This window comes from Solenopsis invicta, chromosome 1 (assembly GCF_016802725.1).
Source record: "Solenopsis invicta isolate M01_SB chromosome 1, UNIL_Sinv_3.0, whole genome shotgun sequence".
NCBI classification, from domain to species: Eukaryota; Metazoa; Arthropoda; class Insecta; order Hymenoptera; family Formicidae; genus Solenopsis; species Solenopsis invicta.
Window position 1 is genome coordinate 22,149,441 of NC_052664.1, and position 20,374 is coordinate 22,169,814.

Sequence of the window (20,374 nt, forward strand, 5' to 3'; positions counted from 1 at the left end):
GAATAATTACCCCAAGGGATTCCTCCAAGTTGCTTTAATCAGTTTCTGCCGTAGCTCATTAAGAACTTAATTTTTTAAATCCATGACTCTTTTACCGCTTTTAACATTGAATTAGTAAGTTCTTTCTCTCTCTCTGTCCATAGACAAAAAAACTGGCGACAATCTCTCTCTCTCTCTCTCCCCTCCCCATACACATTAAAGTTCAATAAATAGAAGTAAAAATAAAAATAACTATACAATATTAACCCTGGATCTATTTTAAAGTATGCAAAAGAAAATCTCTTTGTGATATTTATATTTTACACATAAGACTGAAATAATTAACGTATTTGATATTATTTTCATTACTGACCTGTAAACAACTTGTCAAGATTAGCTGATGCCGTGGCACTTGTATCCGAAAAGCCCGAAGCAAAATTAGTCGAACAGTAAAAATCAATATCGCTTGAGCTGTGAAACTCAATAACAGACAACAGAGATCGGTAGGCGTGCAAACACAATCATGAACTTCAAAGCATGGACTACGCAGTATCGACGCAATATTGATTAATGACCTTTGATTGCTCACGTAAAAGTTATTGTGACCTCAACATTTTAAGTTTTCTGTCTCTAAATATTCGATATATACTATAAAGTATTCTACACTTTATATGTCACGTACGTGTCACGCCATGCAACAATTAAGTATCGATATTATCGTTCTTATTATATTTTCAACAATCATTATCCTACGCAGTCGCTATATTTATTCTAATGTAGCGAAAAGAAGTAATTTTCACATAGGAAAAACTTTAGAAAATGAGTTTGTGTACAAGGATTTTCATTGTACTTCACGTGCTCGCGCAAATAATTAATATATGAAGAGATTCTAATTGAGGTTCGATCGAGGGGATGAATGCCATTAATTGCAATTGTACATAATGGCTAGCATCCATCAATTTGTGGTGCGACAGTTTGCGACAATGTGCAAATAATTCATCCGAAAAGTACCTTAAATCCGTTTTCAGTCCGAATGCGGGTTAACTAATTGTCGATTGTTTCAATTCTTCAATGCTTCATAAAAGCTTCGAAACCATTGATCGTGGCGAAATCACAATCAAATGTTTCTTCGATTTTTATCTTATTAATTTAATATGACATATCCCGCTGATTGTTCAACTATGAATAATTCGTTCGTTAGGAGCATGCGAATCCAAACTTTCGCGCTAACGCGCTCTGCTAGCGATCCCCAAGCTGCAAAACATGTCGGCGATATACATTTACTTCTAACCCTTTAATTTCTGAATTATTCATAACCGAGTGGCGACCAAAACAAAGTGTTGCTCACTCACGACGCAAACAGTCATGATGACATATAACTGAGATAAGACGCGATATAATTCATTACATGCTTTGCCTGTCCACGGCAGTGTCACTCGTAACTTCCGCATGACCGTATACCGGTTTATGTGGAGAATCCTAATAGATTAACCCTGGTAGGATAACATTTATTATCGACAAAATTTTTTTGCATAAAATAAGGATAACAATTATAATTTGCAATTATATTTATAAAAATAGATGTAAAAATATTAATCTTTTATAAAATACTGATAAATTTTGCGCAATTATAATAGCTTTGAAACAATATTTCAGTAACACTATAACCTGACAACTATAACATGACAAACCATCTTAATTGTATATTTACAAAATTAAATTTGAAAAGAAATTGTTCAATAATTGGAAGAATATTGTAGCTGTATTGTGAATGAAACATTTAGAGAAATAATTAGTTCATATTCATATTTATAAAAACATGTAATTATTCTTAACGTATGTGTGTACACACACACACACACACACACACACACACACACACACACACACGCACGCACGCACGCGCACACACACACACACACACACACACACACACACACACACACACACATATATATAGTAATATAAAATATTACACATTCAGCATGGCAACATTAAAAATAAAAAATTGAACGGTTATATAAATAGTTGTAAAATATTTATATTTCAAACTTGGATTTGTCCAATTTTTGACAAATATTTAGAAATTTTATACAAAACTGCTGCGTTATGGCATTAACATCTTAGATTATGATGAAATTTTCGTCAATCTGTATTATTACAACATTTCACATAATGTATGTTACCTAGCGGGAAACCGCTTAAATGTTATCGCGCTACATTGCGAAGGTTTCATTTCCACTTGTTATCGTCTTGTAACACGAGAGGTGAACCAAAATACTAATTATACTAATTATAAATATTAAAATCTTAATTTACTTAATTTGTTCATTTTAATTACTCTTTACAATTTAAATTCCAAAATTTATTAAAAAATTCAAAATTAATTAACACCAACATAATTTCATTTGTTAATAAAATTACAATTTTCTAATTTTTATAAATAACAAAATTAAATTATAATAACATTAAATTTTATTATTTATACAATTTATGTTTATTTTTTTCATAGCTTGAAAATTTCGCATTCTCAAATGTTACAATTAGTATATCGTGTTCGATTAGATATTAAATGTACTAACGGTTGCAATTGTGTTTTTTTATTTGCAATCGCGTTATTAATCGCGTTTATTAATTTTTATCATTTCATTTTTTGCAATTATGTCATGTTGTACTCAATAAAATTGTCGTTATTATTATAATCATTATTTTCGTTTACTCACGAAAGCTGTTAATCCGACATTTCTACTGGTCCATCGAAGTTATGTAACTTCCGATGTTAGTAACTCGTCACCCAGTGAGACGTACGTGGGCGGAAGTACTTCGCCGATTGCAATCAATCGAGATAGCTGATATGTGATGACATGATGGATCGATGCTTCTCTTCCGAACCGTTCACTACAACTTGCCGACAAAATATGAAAGGCCCAACAAAGTCAATCAAGCTATTTCACGGACATATGAGAAGCGGGAGAAAAACTGAAATTGTCGCGCATGCTTAATAAACATTCGCAACTGCCTATGCGATTATCAGATAAATTATTGTCGAATTGCCAGACATTTATTGAATCTATTTTTTGCATATATATTATAAATGGCATAAATATACAAAATGTAGGAATTTTCCTAATGGTTAAAATTGCATGCCATATGTATGAACGCCTAATATCCGGGCAGTGTATAAAAATTAATATCATATACTTGCAATGATGTCACAAACAAATCGTGGCTCACCCTTAAACAGATGGAAGACGCGCAGACTATAAAGAACAACCATATATACAATATTTGCGTTCGGCGCCTGACATATACATGGTTCGAGGATGGGAATTCGTTACAAGTAACGAATCATTATTTACTTTTGTTCTGTTTTTAAAATAAATGAATGATTCAATGACGTTACAATTTTTCATAACGGTACTAGTAACGCTAAGTTAAAATAGTATTGTCACTTTTAACATGTAACTTGTTACCATTACGCGTTATTCATTGAAAAAGTTAGCTAATTCGTTACATAACGAGCAAAAGTAACACGTTACTTTAACTTATTACGTAACGAATAAAGTTACAAGCTATTATTTTTTAGTGAGTAACGCATAATAGTAAGCTGACTGTCAAAAGTAACTATTTTAATCCTGGTTTTATCATTATTGTTAATTGTTAATATAAAAAAGTAACGCTAACGATATTACTCATAACTAATCACTTAAATTCCCTTCTCTGCGTGGCAGCGTGCTTATTTAATTTCCTCAGTCTGTTTTATGGATAAGTCGCGGGCTCTGACTCGCAATCCATTTCTGATATCAATGCCGATTGCCTACATATCAACCAATGCTGATATGTCGACTCGACATTTCGAAATAACAAAATGAATCAATGTTAGCGGTGTTACACTAGTTTACCGACGACCAGTGGTTGGTAAAATGTTGGATTTTGCAGTCAATATTATACCAACAACTGAAAATATATTCAATATTATTAACAAGGTTGGATATTTACACGTAAAATATAAATATACATTACATATATAATCTATGTAAACTATGTTTTATGTGTCATCTTTAGTCACGATTATTTCGACTTATAATTTAAAATTCATAAAGAACAATTTTTTGTACTTATATCAAATAAAAAAAAAATAAAAATAAATTTTATTAGATTGTAGCAATTAATATTGGTTCAAACAGGGTTGTAAATTTCAAAATTACATGAACTATTTACGTATTGTTTACACAAATCTTTTTCACTTGGATAATACAAGTAAATTATTATAAATAATTAACATAATACAAAAAAGTAATACGTTTAAAAATATTAAGTTATAAAATTCTTAATATATTCACTTTACTATTGAAAAAATAAAAATATATATGCTATAAAAAAATAATATACAATATATAAAAAAATAGAAAATAGAATTTTCACTTTTTGAATCTCCTATAATTCATAGATTATTTACACAGACGTAATATAGTTTGTATTGTAACGTGGATTATATTTTACGTTCATCCTTAAAGCCAATAGTTTCTCGAACTTATATCGATTAAAAGCCAACCGTTGGTCAATATGTGCTGCTCAGATAAAATCGTAAAATGTAATTGGATTCAAATCACGTTTATTCTTTGAAAGTAAATCTTTTGTCTGATCATCATTCTTCTTTATTTTATTTTCCTATTTAACATCTAATATTTTATAAATATACTTATTTTATTTTCAGTACAGAATATAGAATATAAATAAACAAAAAATAGAACTGTTCATGTGCAAGTTATGTGTATTGATTTTTAAACTTGTCATGTGCCATCGTACGTGTAATTATGCATTAATATACTGGCATTTAAAATTTCAGAAATATCATTAATTTAGAATTATGAATTAATATTTGAAAACAAATTGATAAAATAATTGTAAGTTTAGTATTACATAGTAAAGAATAAGAACATTATGATAACGAAAAATTGTAGCAGTTTTGTAACTATCAAATAAAAATATCAGATACAGACTCTTTTAGTATGCAAAAATTTGATGACAAATAAATTTTCGGTTAGCATTTATCTTGTATATTACGTATAAGTGAAACTAAATGATTCAAAGTCTTGCATATGTACATTATCTACATCTTGTGTGATAAATGTGCGCAGTAACATTCATTTAGAATATTTCAATTTTTCTTTTCCCTGAGATGTATATATTAGATTGTTACACAAGTTTGTTCGGTTCTTTTTTTTCAATGAAATGTATAATGAAAACATTTCATTGAAACAAAGACAAAAAAACGGAACAAACTTATGTAACAATCCAATAAAATAAAAGATCATGTGAAAATAAGAAAATTTTTTTGCCTAAACACAAATATTAGTAATCCATTTGTAAACTTATAGCTTAATCCATACATGCTTTATACACAAATCAAGTATTAAAAATTAAATTGCATATCAATATGTCAAAACTATTAAATATTTTAAAAAAAACGCAACGATTAAAGTAACGTAATAAATCTGAACATACACAAATAAAAATAAAAATTATGTAAATTAATTAACAAATTAAACATAAAAAATACACAGTTGCGTTTTAAAAAGAACTAGGTTAAAACATAGGAACAAGTACTTATAAAATGAAAGATTACGGAATAGAAGGAATTAGGCGTGGTTCTATCATGTGTGAATAATTAAGCATTAATTTATTTCCGTGAAGATGATTCTCAGACTCGTCGTCTGAAAGAGCGAACTTTCCAAATGGCACTTGGACCTCCTCTTTGCCAGCTGTAAATAAATATGTATATAACGGAATTATATTTACAAATACAACAGGGTTGTGCTGTAAACTTTAAGATTACGTCTACATAAATTCACGTGTTGTTTATGTTATGTTTAGATAAATCTTTTTCATGTAAATAATGTAAGAAATGTACATTATTATAAATTGAATACAGAAAAAATAACCAAGTTATAAGATTGTTGATATACTTGGTTATAGTATAAAATAAAAATATATAATATTAAAGACAAAAAAATTAAATATAATTTCTGATAAAATTTTAAGCTTCTATGACTCATAGAGTATATTGTTTACAAAGATAACATGTAAAACATAATTAACATTCTATGCGCATAATGCAGATTTGTATTTTATATGTAAATATCCAATTCCGAAATATAGTTAAAAATATATATAATAGTGTTACTCACAAAGTATCTGAAGAGTATAATTTCCACTAGATTCTTCCATTTCTACTACTTTGGTAAGAATAGAGTTAGACACCTGAGGCGTGTAATCTGCACCAATCTTCAAAGTCTAAAATTTAATGTTGTTTGGAAAGACATGATTTTTTAAAAATATTTAATTTTAAAGTCCTACAGACGGTACATACTTTAAGAGCGATAATCTCATCAAGTTGAGGTTTTCTAGTCATGACTGGAAGCTTTTCTAATGCATCTTGCAGGTATATAGTTTGTACTTCTTTCTTAGATTCTTTGATACATGACTTTTTTTCTGCACTATCCTCCATAATTTTATTTAAATTTTTTATTTTTATGTCTTCGTTTAATGTATTATCCTTTTTAACGTTTTTTAATTTTTTGTTTACAAACGTTATTGGTGTAGAACTATGTCCTAATGCTAAAAGTGTAGAAAGATCTCTGGAAGACGATCCTTTACTTAAGCAAGATTCATTTTTAGACGATTCTTGCACTATTTGTTTTGCAATATGATTTTCATTTTCTATATCAAATCTTATATGTTTTCCAGATGGAATAATATAGGAATCTATTATTTTTGGTTTCTTTAATTTCGGTTCTTTTGGTTTTTCCTCATTTGTCTCGGGAGAGACATTTGGTATAACAACCTGAGATTGATCTAGAATCTGAGTTCGATTTCTTGGCTTTCGTTTTCGCACTCGTTTCCTTTTTGTAACTTGTGCAAGAGAATCTAACAGATTACAATCTTCCGTTATATTGTTATCTGTAGTTTTAGAGTTATCTGTATCCCCTTCACTAGGACTGATTACTGTATCATTAATTATACTGTAGTACGTCATATCTGTTGTAATATTACCTAAAAATAAGTACAATTTATCAATAATCATATTATAAAACAAAAATCTCACTTTGCTTTATTTATTTTTATACTCTAAATAAATCTCAATAAAATAAAACTTACTTATTGGAGTTGGCTGCATATTATTATTAAAAGTATCATTAAACGTATCTTGTACAACCATTTCCCGTTTTTCTGTCTTAGCATTTGTTGTCTGACTCTTTTTACTGTGTGTAAAGTCATTGCTTATTTCTATTACAGTAGAAACATCATTATTTATACCAAATCCAGGGACTACCCTATAATTCATGAAATTATTAATGAAATTACATGTAATTAGTTTAATAAAATTCTACAACTTACCACATATAATTAACAAATTGGAATGAAATATAGTTCTGTATGAGAATAGCTAATTTACAGTCAATGAATTCCAAATTGGATTTTGACTTTCATTTTATTTATGCTTTGATTTATAAGAAACTGATAGTTGGAGATTATGGATAAAGGAATGTAAAATAAATTGAATTGTTAATAAGATTGTGCAACGTAATTAACTAATCAAAACAAAAAGTTATGCAAGATATTGCAAAATATACTAAAAGCAATAAAACTGTAATTTGCAGAATATGTCGATAAAATAATATGAAAAACAATATTTACGAGATAGTCTCGTTCTCCTTGAGTATCCTAATATCTTCTATTGGCGGCAAATATTCAGTCTCGTTTAACAACAAATGGAACGGTTCCGTGATGGTGAACAGTTTGCTGATATGTTGTTGCATGTGAATAACCTGATGAATCTTCGTTCCATCAATGAAAATCCAGCAGAAACGACGTGCGTCGTGAAAGAACTTGGACAGATCGAGCCTTAGCCGAAAATGTGGACGTTTCGTCGTAATTTCTTCCATGGTTGACACTGCCGAACGTTGATCAAAATCTATGACCGGCATGACCGGCATGAACAGGAACGCGATCGTCAATTGTACTTGAACGCATACGATGACACGAGTGATACCATTAGAAGAATATCGTTCATTTTGCGCATGTGCAATGGCAGCAATAGCGACGTGTGCCGTGCTAGAGAGAAACCTGAAGCAACCATCCCGCCGGCCTTTTCATTGAAATTTTCTGTTCAATGATCTGTAGGTCATGCAGTAATCCTAACTTATCGGCTTAATTTATTTAAACAGATCGATAAATTCAGAAAAATTATAATCCTAACAGCACATTTTATCCAGGGGATGTTCCAGGGACGTTCTTAGAACATACGGACATCCTTTGGACGTTCCACGATTGTCTCTCGCATGGGGGAATATTATATTTTTATTTTAATATTATATAATAATAATTCTCTAAAAAACGTAATATTGAAGAATAAACTAATTATATTAAAAAGTAAATCGTGTTAAAAAATTAATATACGAATAAATGTATAGTGCATTATCTTCATTAATGAGATTTACGAAACTTACCTATCTCATAGAATACTTCAAGATGCAGAAAGAGAATTCAAGAAAGAGAAAAAAACAATTGAAAATTAGGAGTCCCGTTTCATGTCGTATATATGTTGATGTTTTAAATTATAGGTATCCAGTTTATTAGTTATATATCACAATTAAATGCAAAATCCAAAAATTTATTAACACTATAATCGAAACATTAAAAAATAATATGGTTGATTTAACATTTTTATATCCCGTTAAGGACTACTTGTGTTAACTTCGTTCTACTTCAACAAAATATAAGTTCCTTTATATTGTAGAATGTAATATACTTATAATAATACTGCACATTTTATTTATTAATTTGCAATAACCCAAAATGATACAAAGTCAAAGCAACCAACATTTGTTGCTACTTATTTTTTATAGACGGAGGGAAAGGCTGCAGTCGTGTATTATTGTATTTATAAAATAAATCAGCTTTACTCTCAGTTTACTTATACATTATATCGATACATTTTTCTAATTTATATATTTTTTCTATGCCGTCGTGGGAGAATTGCGCACAGATTATGTAAGAATATTCTTAACATTCACACGTTAACACCATGTTTCTTATATAATTACCAATATTTATGTTAATGACAAACTCCCGTATTATGAAGAGAAATGTACAGTACTTAAGTGAAACGTATATTTACATTTTTTTCAAATAAAAATTATTTTCACAAAATTATAACTTTCCACATAATTTCAGACAAATTAGTTGAGATAAACTATTGTTTTTTTTTAATACTGAACATCAGGTCAATAGCATACACATATTTGCAATTTATTACAAATATTATACTAAAGTGTTTTAATGGTGTACAATTGCGTAAAATTAAATTCAATAAGATTTAAAGATAACAAGATATATAATATTATAGTATTTACATAGAATTAATACTTTTAATAAGATGTAAGGTGCAATAATGCTTCGCTATATTGCATCCACATAAATAAGTTATATAGATTTTTCTTATTATTTTATCTTAATAATAAAGATGTATAATGATAACTTTAAATCGTAATGATATTACACAATTTTATTAAATAATAATAACAACAAAGAACATTTTAATGTGTTAAAAATTAAACGTTATTTCGTAAATTTATACATTAATGTTCTCATTATTACCGCAATATTTATTACAACTTTCGATAAAGAAGATGTATAATAAAATCTTTAATCTATTTACAAAATAAGCATCAATTAATGAAAATTTCTAAGAAACATTGTTAGAATTTGTCGTATTTTATCTGTGCATAAAAAAATAACTATAGGATAAATCTGTCCATATATTGTAAATTTGTACTAACTAAATGTATTTAAATGTGCATTAGCAAACATAATTGGTATCTTGTACGGTCTTGATGGTATTTCATGAAACTTAAAAATATACTGTACAAATATTAGTTTCTAGCATCTAGCAGATTACTAATAATTTTCACACATTCAATTTAAGACAATCGACATGTTTAATTTATAAGATATACTTATATATAGATTTCCATATTTGTCGAATATACATTTAAAAAGAAATGTTTGTTTTACAATGCTCTATTTCGAAAATAAGATATATAATATGGACAGTATTTACATTAAACTTTCTTTCTAGTATGAACTGGAGCTCAGAACAAACATCTTGCTATTATAATCATTATCGACACATGAAATATGATACAGATTTTTGTTCGACACATGAATTCGAGGTACAGACTTTTGCATTTATTTCGTATTTTGTATCTTGCATGCTAAATCTAAAAATATGCGAAACACCTAACGTTCCACTATAGATAGAACATTTTTTTTTAAGTCACTAATAGAAGAACTTGATTCACATCACATTGTATAAATACGCAAAGATTTATATATCTATTTGATCGTGCGTAATGCTGCGACATTTTCTCTCGTTCCCTCTTCCTTTTTTGTTATCGCCCTCGTGATATTGCAAGGAAATAGGCATAGATTCAGCATAGATATATATCTGTAATAAATCCTTAACAAAATATATATCCATACACATTATAAGGAGAAGAAAACCAATTCTTATCATTTATGTATAACTAGTTGATAGGGTCTCGTTAACTTTTTGAACTTTTATATGCGAATACATACGTAATTCATGATAATAAAAGACCGGGCAGTGTGAAGTAACCCTGAAATACGATATTAGAATTTATATATAATAATAAAACTATGTAATTATATATATAATTCGGAATTATTATTATTGTTATATAAACCCGGTAGACGAGCAACTGTTGGTTCATTTTTGTTACATCGCATTGTTCCGATCGCAGTCAAAAGACAATATGGAAGAAAGATCGCATTTCACATTATATTATTATATACTTTTGTTAATATATCCTTAATGCAAATAGCATAGTAACAAAATTCTCATATACTTAGAATTCTACGTCTTGGAAGTTAGCACCATCTTTCGAAAAATTTCATAAATTTTTTCGCCTTATGTCAATACAAAGATCATTTTAATTTTTGACAATACAATTTTTCTAATCGATCTACTATCATAAGTATTACCAATCCATTTCGCAACGAATAGAGAGAAATTGCTTGTAAGATTTACTAATAGAATCTCTATATCTACATATATGAAATATTCTTCTTTGACGAGTCATCAAATGGTGGTTTATTCGCGTGATAATAAAAATTGCCACTTTGAAATTGTTCTCATTGTCCAAATGGAATAGTTATCACAATGTCAAAAGAAGTGCTTACGAAATTTAGAGGGAGACTTGGTACTTATTTTTGTTACTTACATTGCTGTTATCTCGTCAGATGATTTATACACGTTGTTTCCGTTAAATTTGCGGTAATACTCGTGCAAATTAAACGAAATAAACTTGACGTACTTACACTTTATATAACATTTATATTCAAGTGTTTAAAATATTACTCTTCTAAACTATTTCCTGTATAAGACAAGATTCTTTTTACATACATCAAAGAAAAAGATAGAAGATTTTATAACACGTATCTCTCGTATAAACGAAAAAAAAAATACCGATAAAAATCGAAAATTTCCAAAATTCTAAATATCACAAATTTAAGATTTTTTTTTAATTAGAAGATATGAAATTATAGATATGATATTAGAAGATTTAGTAATTTTTGTGTAACCTATGGTTCAGCAATATCCATCTTATTTTATCCGATTTACAATAATATCTCTATTTTTATATAACATACAACATGTTTGTGTGTTTCTCGTTAAAGTTTAATTGCTCGTACAGAAGGTCCATAAATGAAAGCAATGACACCAAAGAGAGAGAGAGAGAGAGAGAGAGAGAGAGAGCAAAACTTTTCTGTGTGAATAAGTGTGTTCCAGTGGCTTCGCTTAAACATTTCATAATTCATACTTTACGGATGAATAGGGAATTGTTGTGACGTTTTTCGCGGATTCGCGCATGTTATGTTTAAATTCTGCGTAATCGAATATTCAAAGTCTATATCATATCTGCAAATAAGGTTAATTAACCGCCTGCCATGTAACAATTGAATAATTTTGGAACTAGACGCGTACCAACTGATTTGATATCGACTCAAGAAGAATTTCTCGCGCGCGGCAATGCCGAAGAGTTCTCGCTTTTTACGACAGAATGCAGGAGTTCCTTTTGGAATCAGAGCGCTCGCGAATTTGTTGCAGATGTTGCAACTGAGCTGGGGACGGCACATGGGTACTGCTGCTGCTCCGCGAGTTGATATGCTGCGGAGGTGGCAGAGATTGCCGACGGCGACGTTGAAGCGCCGGGCTCAGATTATACTTTAGCTTAGCTTGGATGAGAAGCTCCTTAAACACTTGAGAGATGTTTAGGTTTTCCTTCGCAGACACTTCCACAAAACCATTCTCCCATTTCGCAGTTACGAGCTCTCTCGTGCTCTCGGTTTCCACCTGTAATTTTTTTTTTTTTTACCGTTGTAACGTTAAATGTTACGCATAGATTTAACGCGTGTTGCTAATCAGTTTTATTTTTGCGCACGGCTCAAGTTATCTCTTATTGTCGCACGTACTTACAATTTTAATTTAATATGCGATTTGTAATATTTTTAAAATTTTTTATGTTCCTCATACTTGAGTTTTCGAATTTATACTACATGCGTACATTATTAATTATTGGATTTACAAAATGATATTCTCCTATTTGCAAATTTTCTTATCTATATTAATCTTGATTCGGAGATTATACACGGATGAGGCACACGTTCAAAGCGAATTTTTTAATCAAGAACGTCAAAGATATAAATCTCCAGTAACGTGACGCAGTAAATCTTTTTTCGAGATTTTATGAAAAATTTTTCTTCGAGAATTTCAAGCGTAGAGTGAATTTTTTCGATATTGAATAAAAGCGATTTCATTTAATAAACTCTTTCGAAAAAAAAAAATGTCTGAAGTTTCTGGTGAAAACTTTTGAAAAAGGTCGAAGTCGATGATCACTGATGATCACCTTATTGCTTCCGAAACTCACCTCTTGTTCCGTCTCTACGAGATCGATCTTGTTACCAACAACCACAATTGGGACGGCTCCTTTCGTGCTGAGTATCTGGGCTCGAAGGGTTTTCACCTCGAGAAACGTGTTAGAGTCGTTAACGTCGTAAACCAGAACGAAGGCATCGGCCGATTTGATGGAAAGATCTCTCATCGCCGGGAACTCGTACGAGCCGGATGTATCGAGAATATCGAGAGTCAACTGAATCCCGGAAACATTGAAATCTCCGTGATGCATTTCCTCAACGGTCCGCTTGTACTTCGGGCTGAAGGTGCTGTAAAGGAACTGGTTAATTATTGCTGACTTGCCGACTTTCGCTGCGCCCATCACCACGATTTTGTGCCGAATCGAGCTCTCGGATGACTTGCCACCGCCACCACCACTGTCCGATTCCGTCAATCTTTCATTTCTGAAATCGCATACGTCGTTTTCATTAATTCGCGCTTCATCCGATATTCCAGGGAATTTGATTCAGTAAAGAGAGATATTACAGTTAGAATAATAAGTTCCTCTAAGCTAGAGGGTCTGTCAACATTTCTCGTTATACTATCCAAATGTTATTCTATCCTCCTTAAAATAGATATATCTCGCTGTATTATGGTATTATGAAATATGGGAGGAATTGTTGTGAGAGAGATTGTTATTAATGGAAACGGGAAGACACAATCTCTTCCGCGGTACGACGTGGCGGAAGTGGAGGAGATACCACATTCCGTTTAAGCGAGACAATCATCCGAGGAGGAGAATGCTACGCTAATGAACACCAAGGATCCCCGCAATTCAGAGGCGCATGTTATTGAATACCGCGTGTTTTGTATAGGGTGTCCTGAATTCGTGACACTATCGGTCCTGGAATACCTCTACCGCGAGCTCCACGGGGCCATACGGTCGCTTTTACATGCACCAGATAGCACCGGATGCCTTTAAGTATCCACGTCTTCATAATCATCCTTGTTTATCGCAAGAACTCAGACGTAGTTATTATGACGGGCATACAAAAGCGGAAAAGCCCGAGCGAGCTTCCTCCCTTCTCGCGTGAATTCGCCGCGAAATTAAAGCCCGAGCTAAAACCTGAGAGCTAGTTATGAGGAACGGATGGCAATGGGAGGGAGAGGCCTCAGGGAGAATGGAAAGAGACGCGCATATGGATTCGAACTGGTTTCACGTTGAAAGCAATTTTTCCGGTTTGCGATTTATTACTTCAAATATCTCGTATATAGACCTCACGTTTTGCGCTGAGGAGGATACAATATCGAAAATCGAACACCCCCACATGTATGTATACATATATCTGCATGTTGCCTTCAAGCGCGTTTCTTTCATGAGAGGATGACGCTGCTTTCAAAAGAGGAAATGAAAAGATTAATCTCGATCCTTTCACGTGTAATGAAACTTTTCTTCTTAAAGATGAATCACGATACGTTGATACTTGTATCCTACTTTCGCGATAATTCTTATTACATGAGCGTGGTAGTTCCGGCTCCGTGAAAAAGGTTAATAATAGAGGAAAGTCACCAATACTGACTCACTTCTTCTAAAGCGGCACCCCCGTATTTCTCGAAAACTATATATATTGAACCGTATTAATACTGACAAAAATATGATCTTCTTAAATTAAAGGAGTAAAACCTCACAGTTCGTACGTACGTAGTTTTTTTTCTATATAAAATTTGCTAGAAACGAATTCTTGAAAAACAAAAATAAAATTTGCACGATTTTCTCTTGCAAATTGCATAGTTGAAACAATAGTGAGTATGTCATTAATAATATTAGATTATTTTATATGTTTGCGGCTTCCTAAAACTGTTTTGTTTATATTTTTCTCTGACATATTTTTTTCGCAATGCGAGTTGAAATGTAAAACTGTTGTGCAACGTGAAAGGGACCATCACTTTGTAAAAATAGATTATAACTACAAAATCTTTAGTTACAGTGTTGATGGATATTTCACGAATTTTTTTATATTTCCTTTAATACCTCAAGGTAGGAAAAATATCGGACGCATCAGATCTAAGGTACCCGAGCCGAATAAGGCCCATCTAACTTATTTTATTTTTTATAAATTCTATTTACAAAGATATTGAAATAAACTAAATGAGAATAAAATGTTTATTTCAACCACTCACCAAAATAAAATTATCTTCTATATAAAACATTTTTAAGTAAACAAAAAAGAAATGTTTTTAAATTCTGACATTGGGCCTTGTTAAATTCTTGTGCTTTTAATAAGGCTCGAATTAAAAATAAATTGAAAATAACCATGGAATTAAATATTATTTTCCAACTCATTATTGAAATGATTATTAATCACAAATACGAAATCTTTTAAGATTTATTTTACTAGTAAAACATCACAATTATTTTTAATTTTGTCTATAATTAATATTTTAACTTTAAGAAATTTTGGCTATTTTAGTGCAATTTTAGCTTATGGAAAGTTAGTACCATCGAAAATCATCATTCTTTGTTGTAAGCCACATACATAATAAACAAATGACTATGGCTATAACAATAAATGTACAAGTGAGCCTTATTTATTAATACATTATTTATAAAAAAGTATATTTATTCTAAAAAATTGATATACATATTTGGTTTTTCCTATAGTTAGAAAGTTGAATAATATTATAATATGTTGTAATAAACCATAAAATAATGTATATTTATTAAATTTACAACACATTTTTTAAAAACGTCTGATTTACTCACTTTGTTACAAGCTTTCGTTGCACTGAATAAACGTGTTGCCACCGGTATTAATTTCCGATTCAGTCTTTATCTACTTCATATGACATATCTTTTAAGCATATATTTCAAATATAAAGCGGGTTTTTAAATAATAAATTTAAAAGTGGGCTTTATTTTGTACTGGGCCTTATTCGGCTTAAGTACTTTACTAATAAAGTGCCAAAAAAATGTATAAACTCATAAAGCAAGAAGGTTGCATTCTGGCCTTATTTTATAAACTTTGTTGTTTAGCACACATAAAAATATATTTTATTATTTATTTTATTAATTCATTTTACAGCTAACTCCTTCCATACGAGACTTCATCTGAATTCTGTTATTACTGTCTAGAGTGTCATATATCTTTTTAGATTATAGTATAAAAACTTTATTACAAAACGCAAAACAGTATTATAAAAAACGGCTATACCATCTGATAAAACACACTTTCTAGTTTGTATTTATATTTTTAAAGTCTTATTTTTAGCTTTCGTTAATTTCGCTTTAAGAAGTATTATCTAAAGACAAATTGGGGTGCCGGTATTGGCGGCCTTCAACTAATAATTCTTGGCAACAGAAAGATTTTGTGTACATACTATTTATTTTTTGAGAGAATCAAGTTAATAGAAGTTAACAAGCTCAGAATTGCTTAACCATTGACAGTTAATTAGAAAAGTAAATTAGTGAGAGACAAAAGTCACACAAGAGGAAACTCTTTCGCATTACCTGGTACTCTTCGGCGGTACATCCTCTTGTCCTTCTTTCAAGTGCGCGGAAGGTTGTAAGCTGAAGCGACGGCGAAACTGATGACGCCCTTTCATCATTTGTACCGTGGGATTTCTGGCAAGAAATAACAATTTACATTGGACGCAAAATTTTTTGTTTCCACAAAGGGAAAAGAGAGAGAGAAAGAATTTATTTATGAAAAAAATTAAATATTTATATCTTAATATTTCATATTTTATTTAATTGTAAAGAGCATTACATAAGTAAAGAATTTTAATCCTTTCGTCAAATAACGAGTTGTGAACTTTTCCTTTTTCAATTTTTAATAGACTTTCAGAGAAAACGTTTCAGATGAAACGTTTTCTTCGAAAGCATATTAGCAATTGGAGAAAATCCAGGTAAAGAAAAAAATGTGAGGAAAAAATATAAACGAGAGCATATCGAGGTGAACGAAACATTTTCTATCGTCATTTCTCTCACGTTATTACTCTGTGGAAAGGATCGGAAATGAATTAAAGAAACCTGTACGTCTCCTCGTCTCTTGTTTGAATAAGTTTTTTGATTTAAAAAATATGTATGTTTTCATGAGTGTTGATACGTGAGATCCTGTCTGTATTTCGACAAATTCACGTTGTAATAAAGCGACACATGTTGGCACGTGTCGTTTACGATAAATTTTTGATTATGTCATAAGGCAATACCCATCATACGGAATTATCCGCTTAGACTACAAGCGAGTAGAAACTTGCTTTTGATAAGGCTTGGTTAATGACATGTGCCGCGGCGAGAGTATCGATCGGCAGGGCCGGTGATTTTAACAACGCGTTGCAATTCTCGGTTTTTTTTTTAATAGCATCTAACGAAAAGCTATTTTAAAAAAGGGAACTGCGCACAAATCTCATTATCCAATCGCCTCCTTGCGGTCGTATGGCAAAAACATATACACGAATTAAACTTGCAATTCTCAGAAAATAAGGAAAGTATAAAGTTCGTGAGTTCGCGAGTGTCTTAAATAACGACCGATTGCTATTCGAGCGAGATTTCTTTGTACTGCGTTTAATTTCGAGATGGTATAGAGCCGACATCAAAGAATTCACTCAAGTACGCTTATAGTAATCTCGCTACGAGATACACGTCCCGCGGCGTAATAACTGTAACACAGTAAATCCATTTCCCGCCAGGTATAAGCCATTTTTGTTACGCACGAAACAGCGCTTTGGGCGATCCCGCCTCCGCTTTACATCATTAATCTTTTGTGCCGCTACAAAGTTTATTGAATAGCCGCACCACGGCACGATGGCGGCTTAAGCTGCCACCCTAAATAATCGAATGTACGTGTTCGACGTATAAAGCGCAGCACGTTTCCCTAGGAGAGCCGCTTTTTATCCCGCGGTCGTCTCCATATTGTCGCTCGACCGCAGAACCAGGCGCACTGATTGAGGAAGTAATCAAGAGGCTCGCGAAAACACCGAGAATAATCGCCCTCGTCGTGTCTACCTGTTTTTCTATTCGTAGAGATGTAAATTTGCTCGGAGAAACAAGAAAGACGCGGTGGCTACGTTAAAATATTGCGAAGAATACAAAGCCGGGTGAAGCGACGATATTACGATCGTTGAGAACGAAATAAATCGACGAACATTTCAGAGGTCCAAGATATTTCGAAGGAAATATCTTGGACCTCTGAAATGTTCGTCGATTTATTTCGTTCGCAACGATCATAATTTATATACGCATAAATATCTGCATAAGAAAGAGGAATCATACGCAGCGTAATTACGAATAATAGTACATATATTATAACTATATTTTATTTATATCAATTATTATCACTTACCAGTTTTACATTAATGTCATTTATTAATAAAATTTGTGGTGGATGCAATTTAGGAAACTTGATCAATTTTATAAAAATATTAATTTAATCTTCATAATAACTGCATAAATATGTATATATAATTAATGTAAATATAATATAAGTAGCATTACGATTATCAAAATGAATACTATTTTACAAGTTTGTATAACATTGAGAGGAGAGCTCGCTGAATGCGTACCGGTTACCTAAATTATCACTCTTATCAATCTTTATATTTTTAGTCAATATAAAACAACATTAATTTTGTGATAAAAATATGAAAAATAAATGAGAAATAAGTAAGATGGACAAAAATTTCACAAGTTTTATTATTTTCTGTTTTGTACTTACACACACTTAAAAAAAAAGTTAGGTACAGTTGATGTAAATTTTTGATCAATTGCATGATTATAATGTAATCATGCTGAATTTTTGTATTTTCATAAAAGAAGATTGTAGAATAATTTACATTAATTATATATACATATTTATGTAGTTATTATGAAGATTAAATTAATATTTTTATAAAATTGATGAAGTTTCCCAAATCGTATCCATCACAAATTTTATTAATAAATGACATTAATATAAAACTGGCAAGTGATGGTAATAATAATTGATATAAATAAAATAATTCAATTGTGAAAATTAATTTAAACTAGTTTTATTTTGACGTCCTTATCTTTTTATTATTGCTATTTATTATTATTAAATATTTGATCTCTTTCGCGAAAAATTATTAAGCAAATAAGTATTTATTAACAATCCTTTACATTTTTTATTATTTTAATTCATAATTTTAATATTTTCAAAGATACAATTTAGGAGAGCCATACATGCGATCTTTTGCATCACAATGCTAAAAGGTTTATATGTATAAATATAATTAATTTTCAATATTTATAAATTAATTTGTTATTGATGAAAGGTTAAACATTGTAGTAATAGATATTGCAAATATTACATTACAATGTTTATACAAATTTGCATACAAATCAGTATATACCAAATGGAAAATATAATCAAAAGCTTTTATAAGTGATACTAACTCTCTTATAAGTACCACGGCAACTCTCCTCTCTCATATGCAGTAAATATAAAAAGCACTTTGAAAGGGAATAATTTTTCAGAAACATATTTTTAAAAGTTAAACATTAATTATATTTTCTAATATAACGAACATAATATGTGTATGTGTGTGTATACTTGTGTTAACAAATTGTTAATTGATGTTTACTTTCTCTAAAAATAAGATTTTAAAGAATACCCTTTACATGAATATTTTTCACTCATTACACGCAGTCGGGACTTTCTGTTAAAATATTAGCGTAATTATTTCGAAATATCAATATCTCTAGATCCGTGCGTAATACCGACAGACTGTTATTTTTTATCACGAAATCTCGACTGTTTTTCGAATTCCCGTTCTTCAACAATTCGCAAACGCGTGCAAGGTTTTTTAATATCAGAAAGAAGTGCACCTGGGGACGCTAGTAGGCGTTCTTTTGTTTTTTTTCCTCTGTGGAGGAAGCGACATTTTTTCAATCTCGCTCAGGACGGACCAGCGATTCGCCATGGATAAACACGCAAAACGGCTCCCACCGCGGTGTTTACCGCGGATCGATAGTCGTAACGTAATTTCCCATTGAGATAACCGATATCCGTAGTGCACGAGCGCAAGTCTACATATTCTATCTTGGTGAAGAACAAAAGCGATCGATAGAAACTGTCGTGATACTCGTGATAACTGCTACGCGACAGACTGGAAGTGTCAGCGATATCATTGAATCGTCCGCTAACTGGCTTTTTCGCAATTGTCAATAACACGCGTTTAACTAAAGCTCCGATCGATTCTTGGCTGGATAATTCGATATTTCAATGACGCTCTCATTAAAAATTTGGTTCCTAATCTTTTCTTTTAATTGAACCTTATTTAACATATAGAGGGTGTTCATTAATGGTCGTCCCCACGTTTTACCATAGTAGCACGCATTTGTTATTTCTAATATAATAATATGTTAGAAATACATATCCGTCGGTAAATCATGCT

The 20,374-nt window shown here is 31.0% G+C and overlaps 2 protein-coding genes across 3 annotated transcripts in view; both read right to left on the reverse strand.

Moving 5' to 3' along the window:
• Window positions 1–4,577: 4,577 nt before the first annotated feature.
• On the reverse strand, window positions 4,578–8,049 carry LOC105203746. Its single transcript, XM_011172633.3, has 5 exons — window positions 7,681–8,049; window positions 7,141–7,316; window positions 6,353–7,035; window positions 6,171–6,276; window positions 4,578–5,744 (listed from the first exon to the last, which is right to left on the reverse strand). Exons 1-5 carry the CDS (start codon window positions 7,977–7,979, stop codon window positions 5,605–5,607), a joined length of 1,404 nt encoding a protein of 467 aa, XP_011170935.1. The 5' UTR covers window positions 7,980–8,049; the 3' UTR covers window positions 4,578–5,604.
• A 751-nt stretch (window positions 8,050–8,800) lies between these two features.
• The window catches only part of LOC105203745 (ras-related protein Rap1), a 36,010-nt gene continuing 24,436 nt past the window's right edge, over window positions 8,801–20,374 (reverse strand). For both annotated transcript variants that reach the window (XM_011172632.3, XM_039446567.1), the window contains exons 2-4: window positions 16,470–16,583; window positions 12,996–13,425; window positions 8,801–12,421 (exon numbers count right to left, since the gene is read on the reverse strand). In XM_011172632.3, coding sequence (XP_011170934.1) covers window positions 12,119–12,421; window positions 12,996–13,425; window positions 16,470–16,567 — 831 coding nt within the window. In that variant the 5' untranslated portion in view covers window positions 16,568–16,583 and the 3' untranslated portion in view covers window positions 8,801–12,118. The remainder of the gene's footprint in view (window positions 12,422–12,995; window positions 13,426–16,469; window positions 16,584–20,374) is intronic.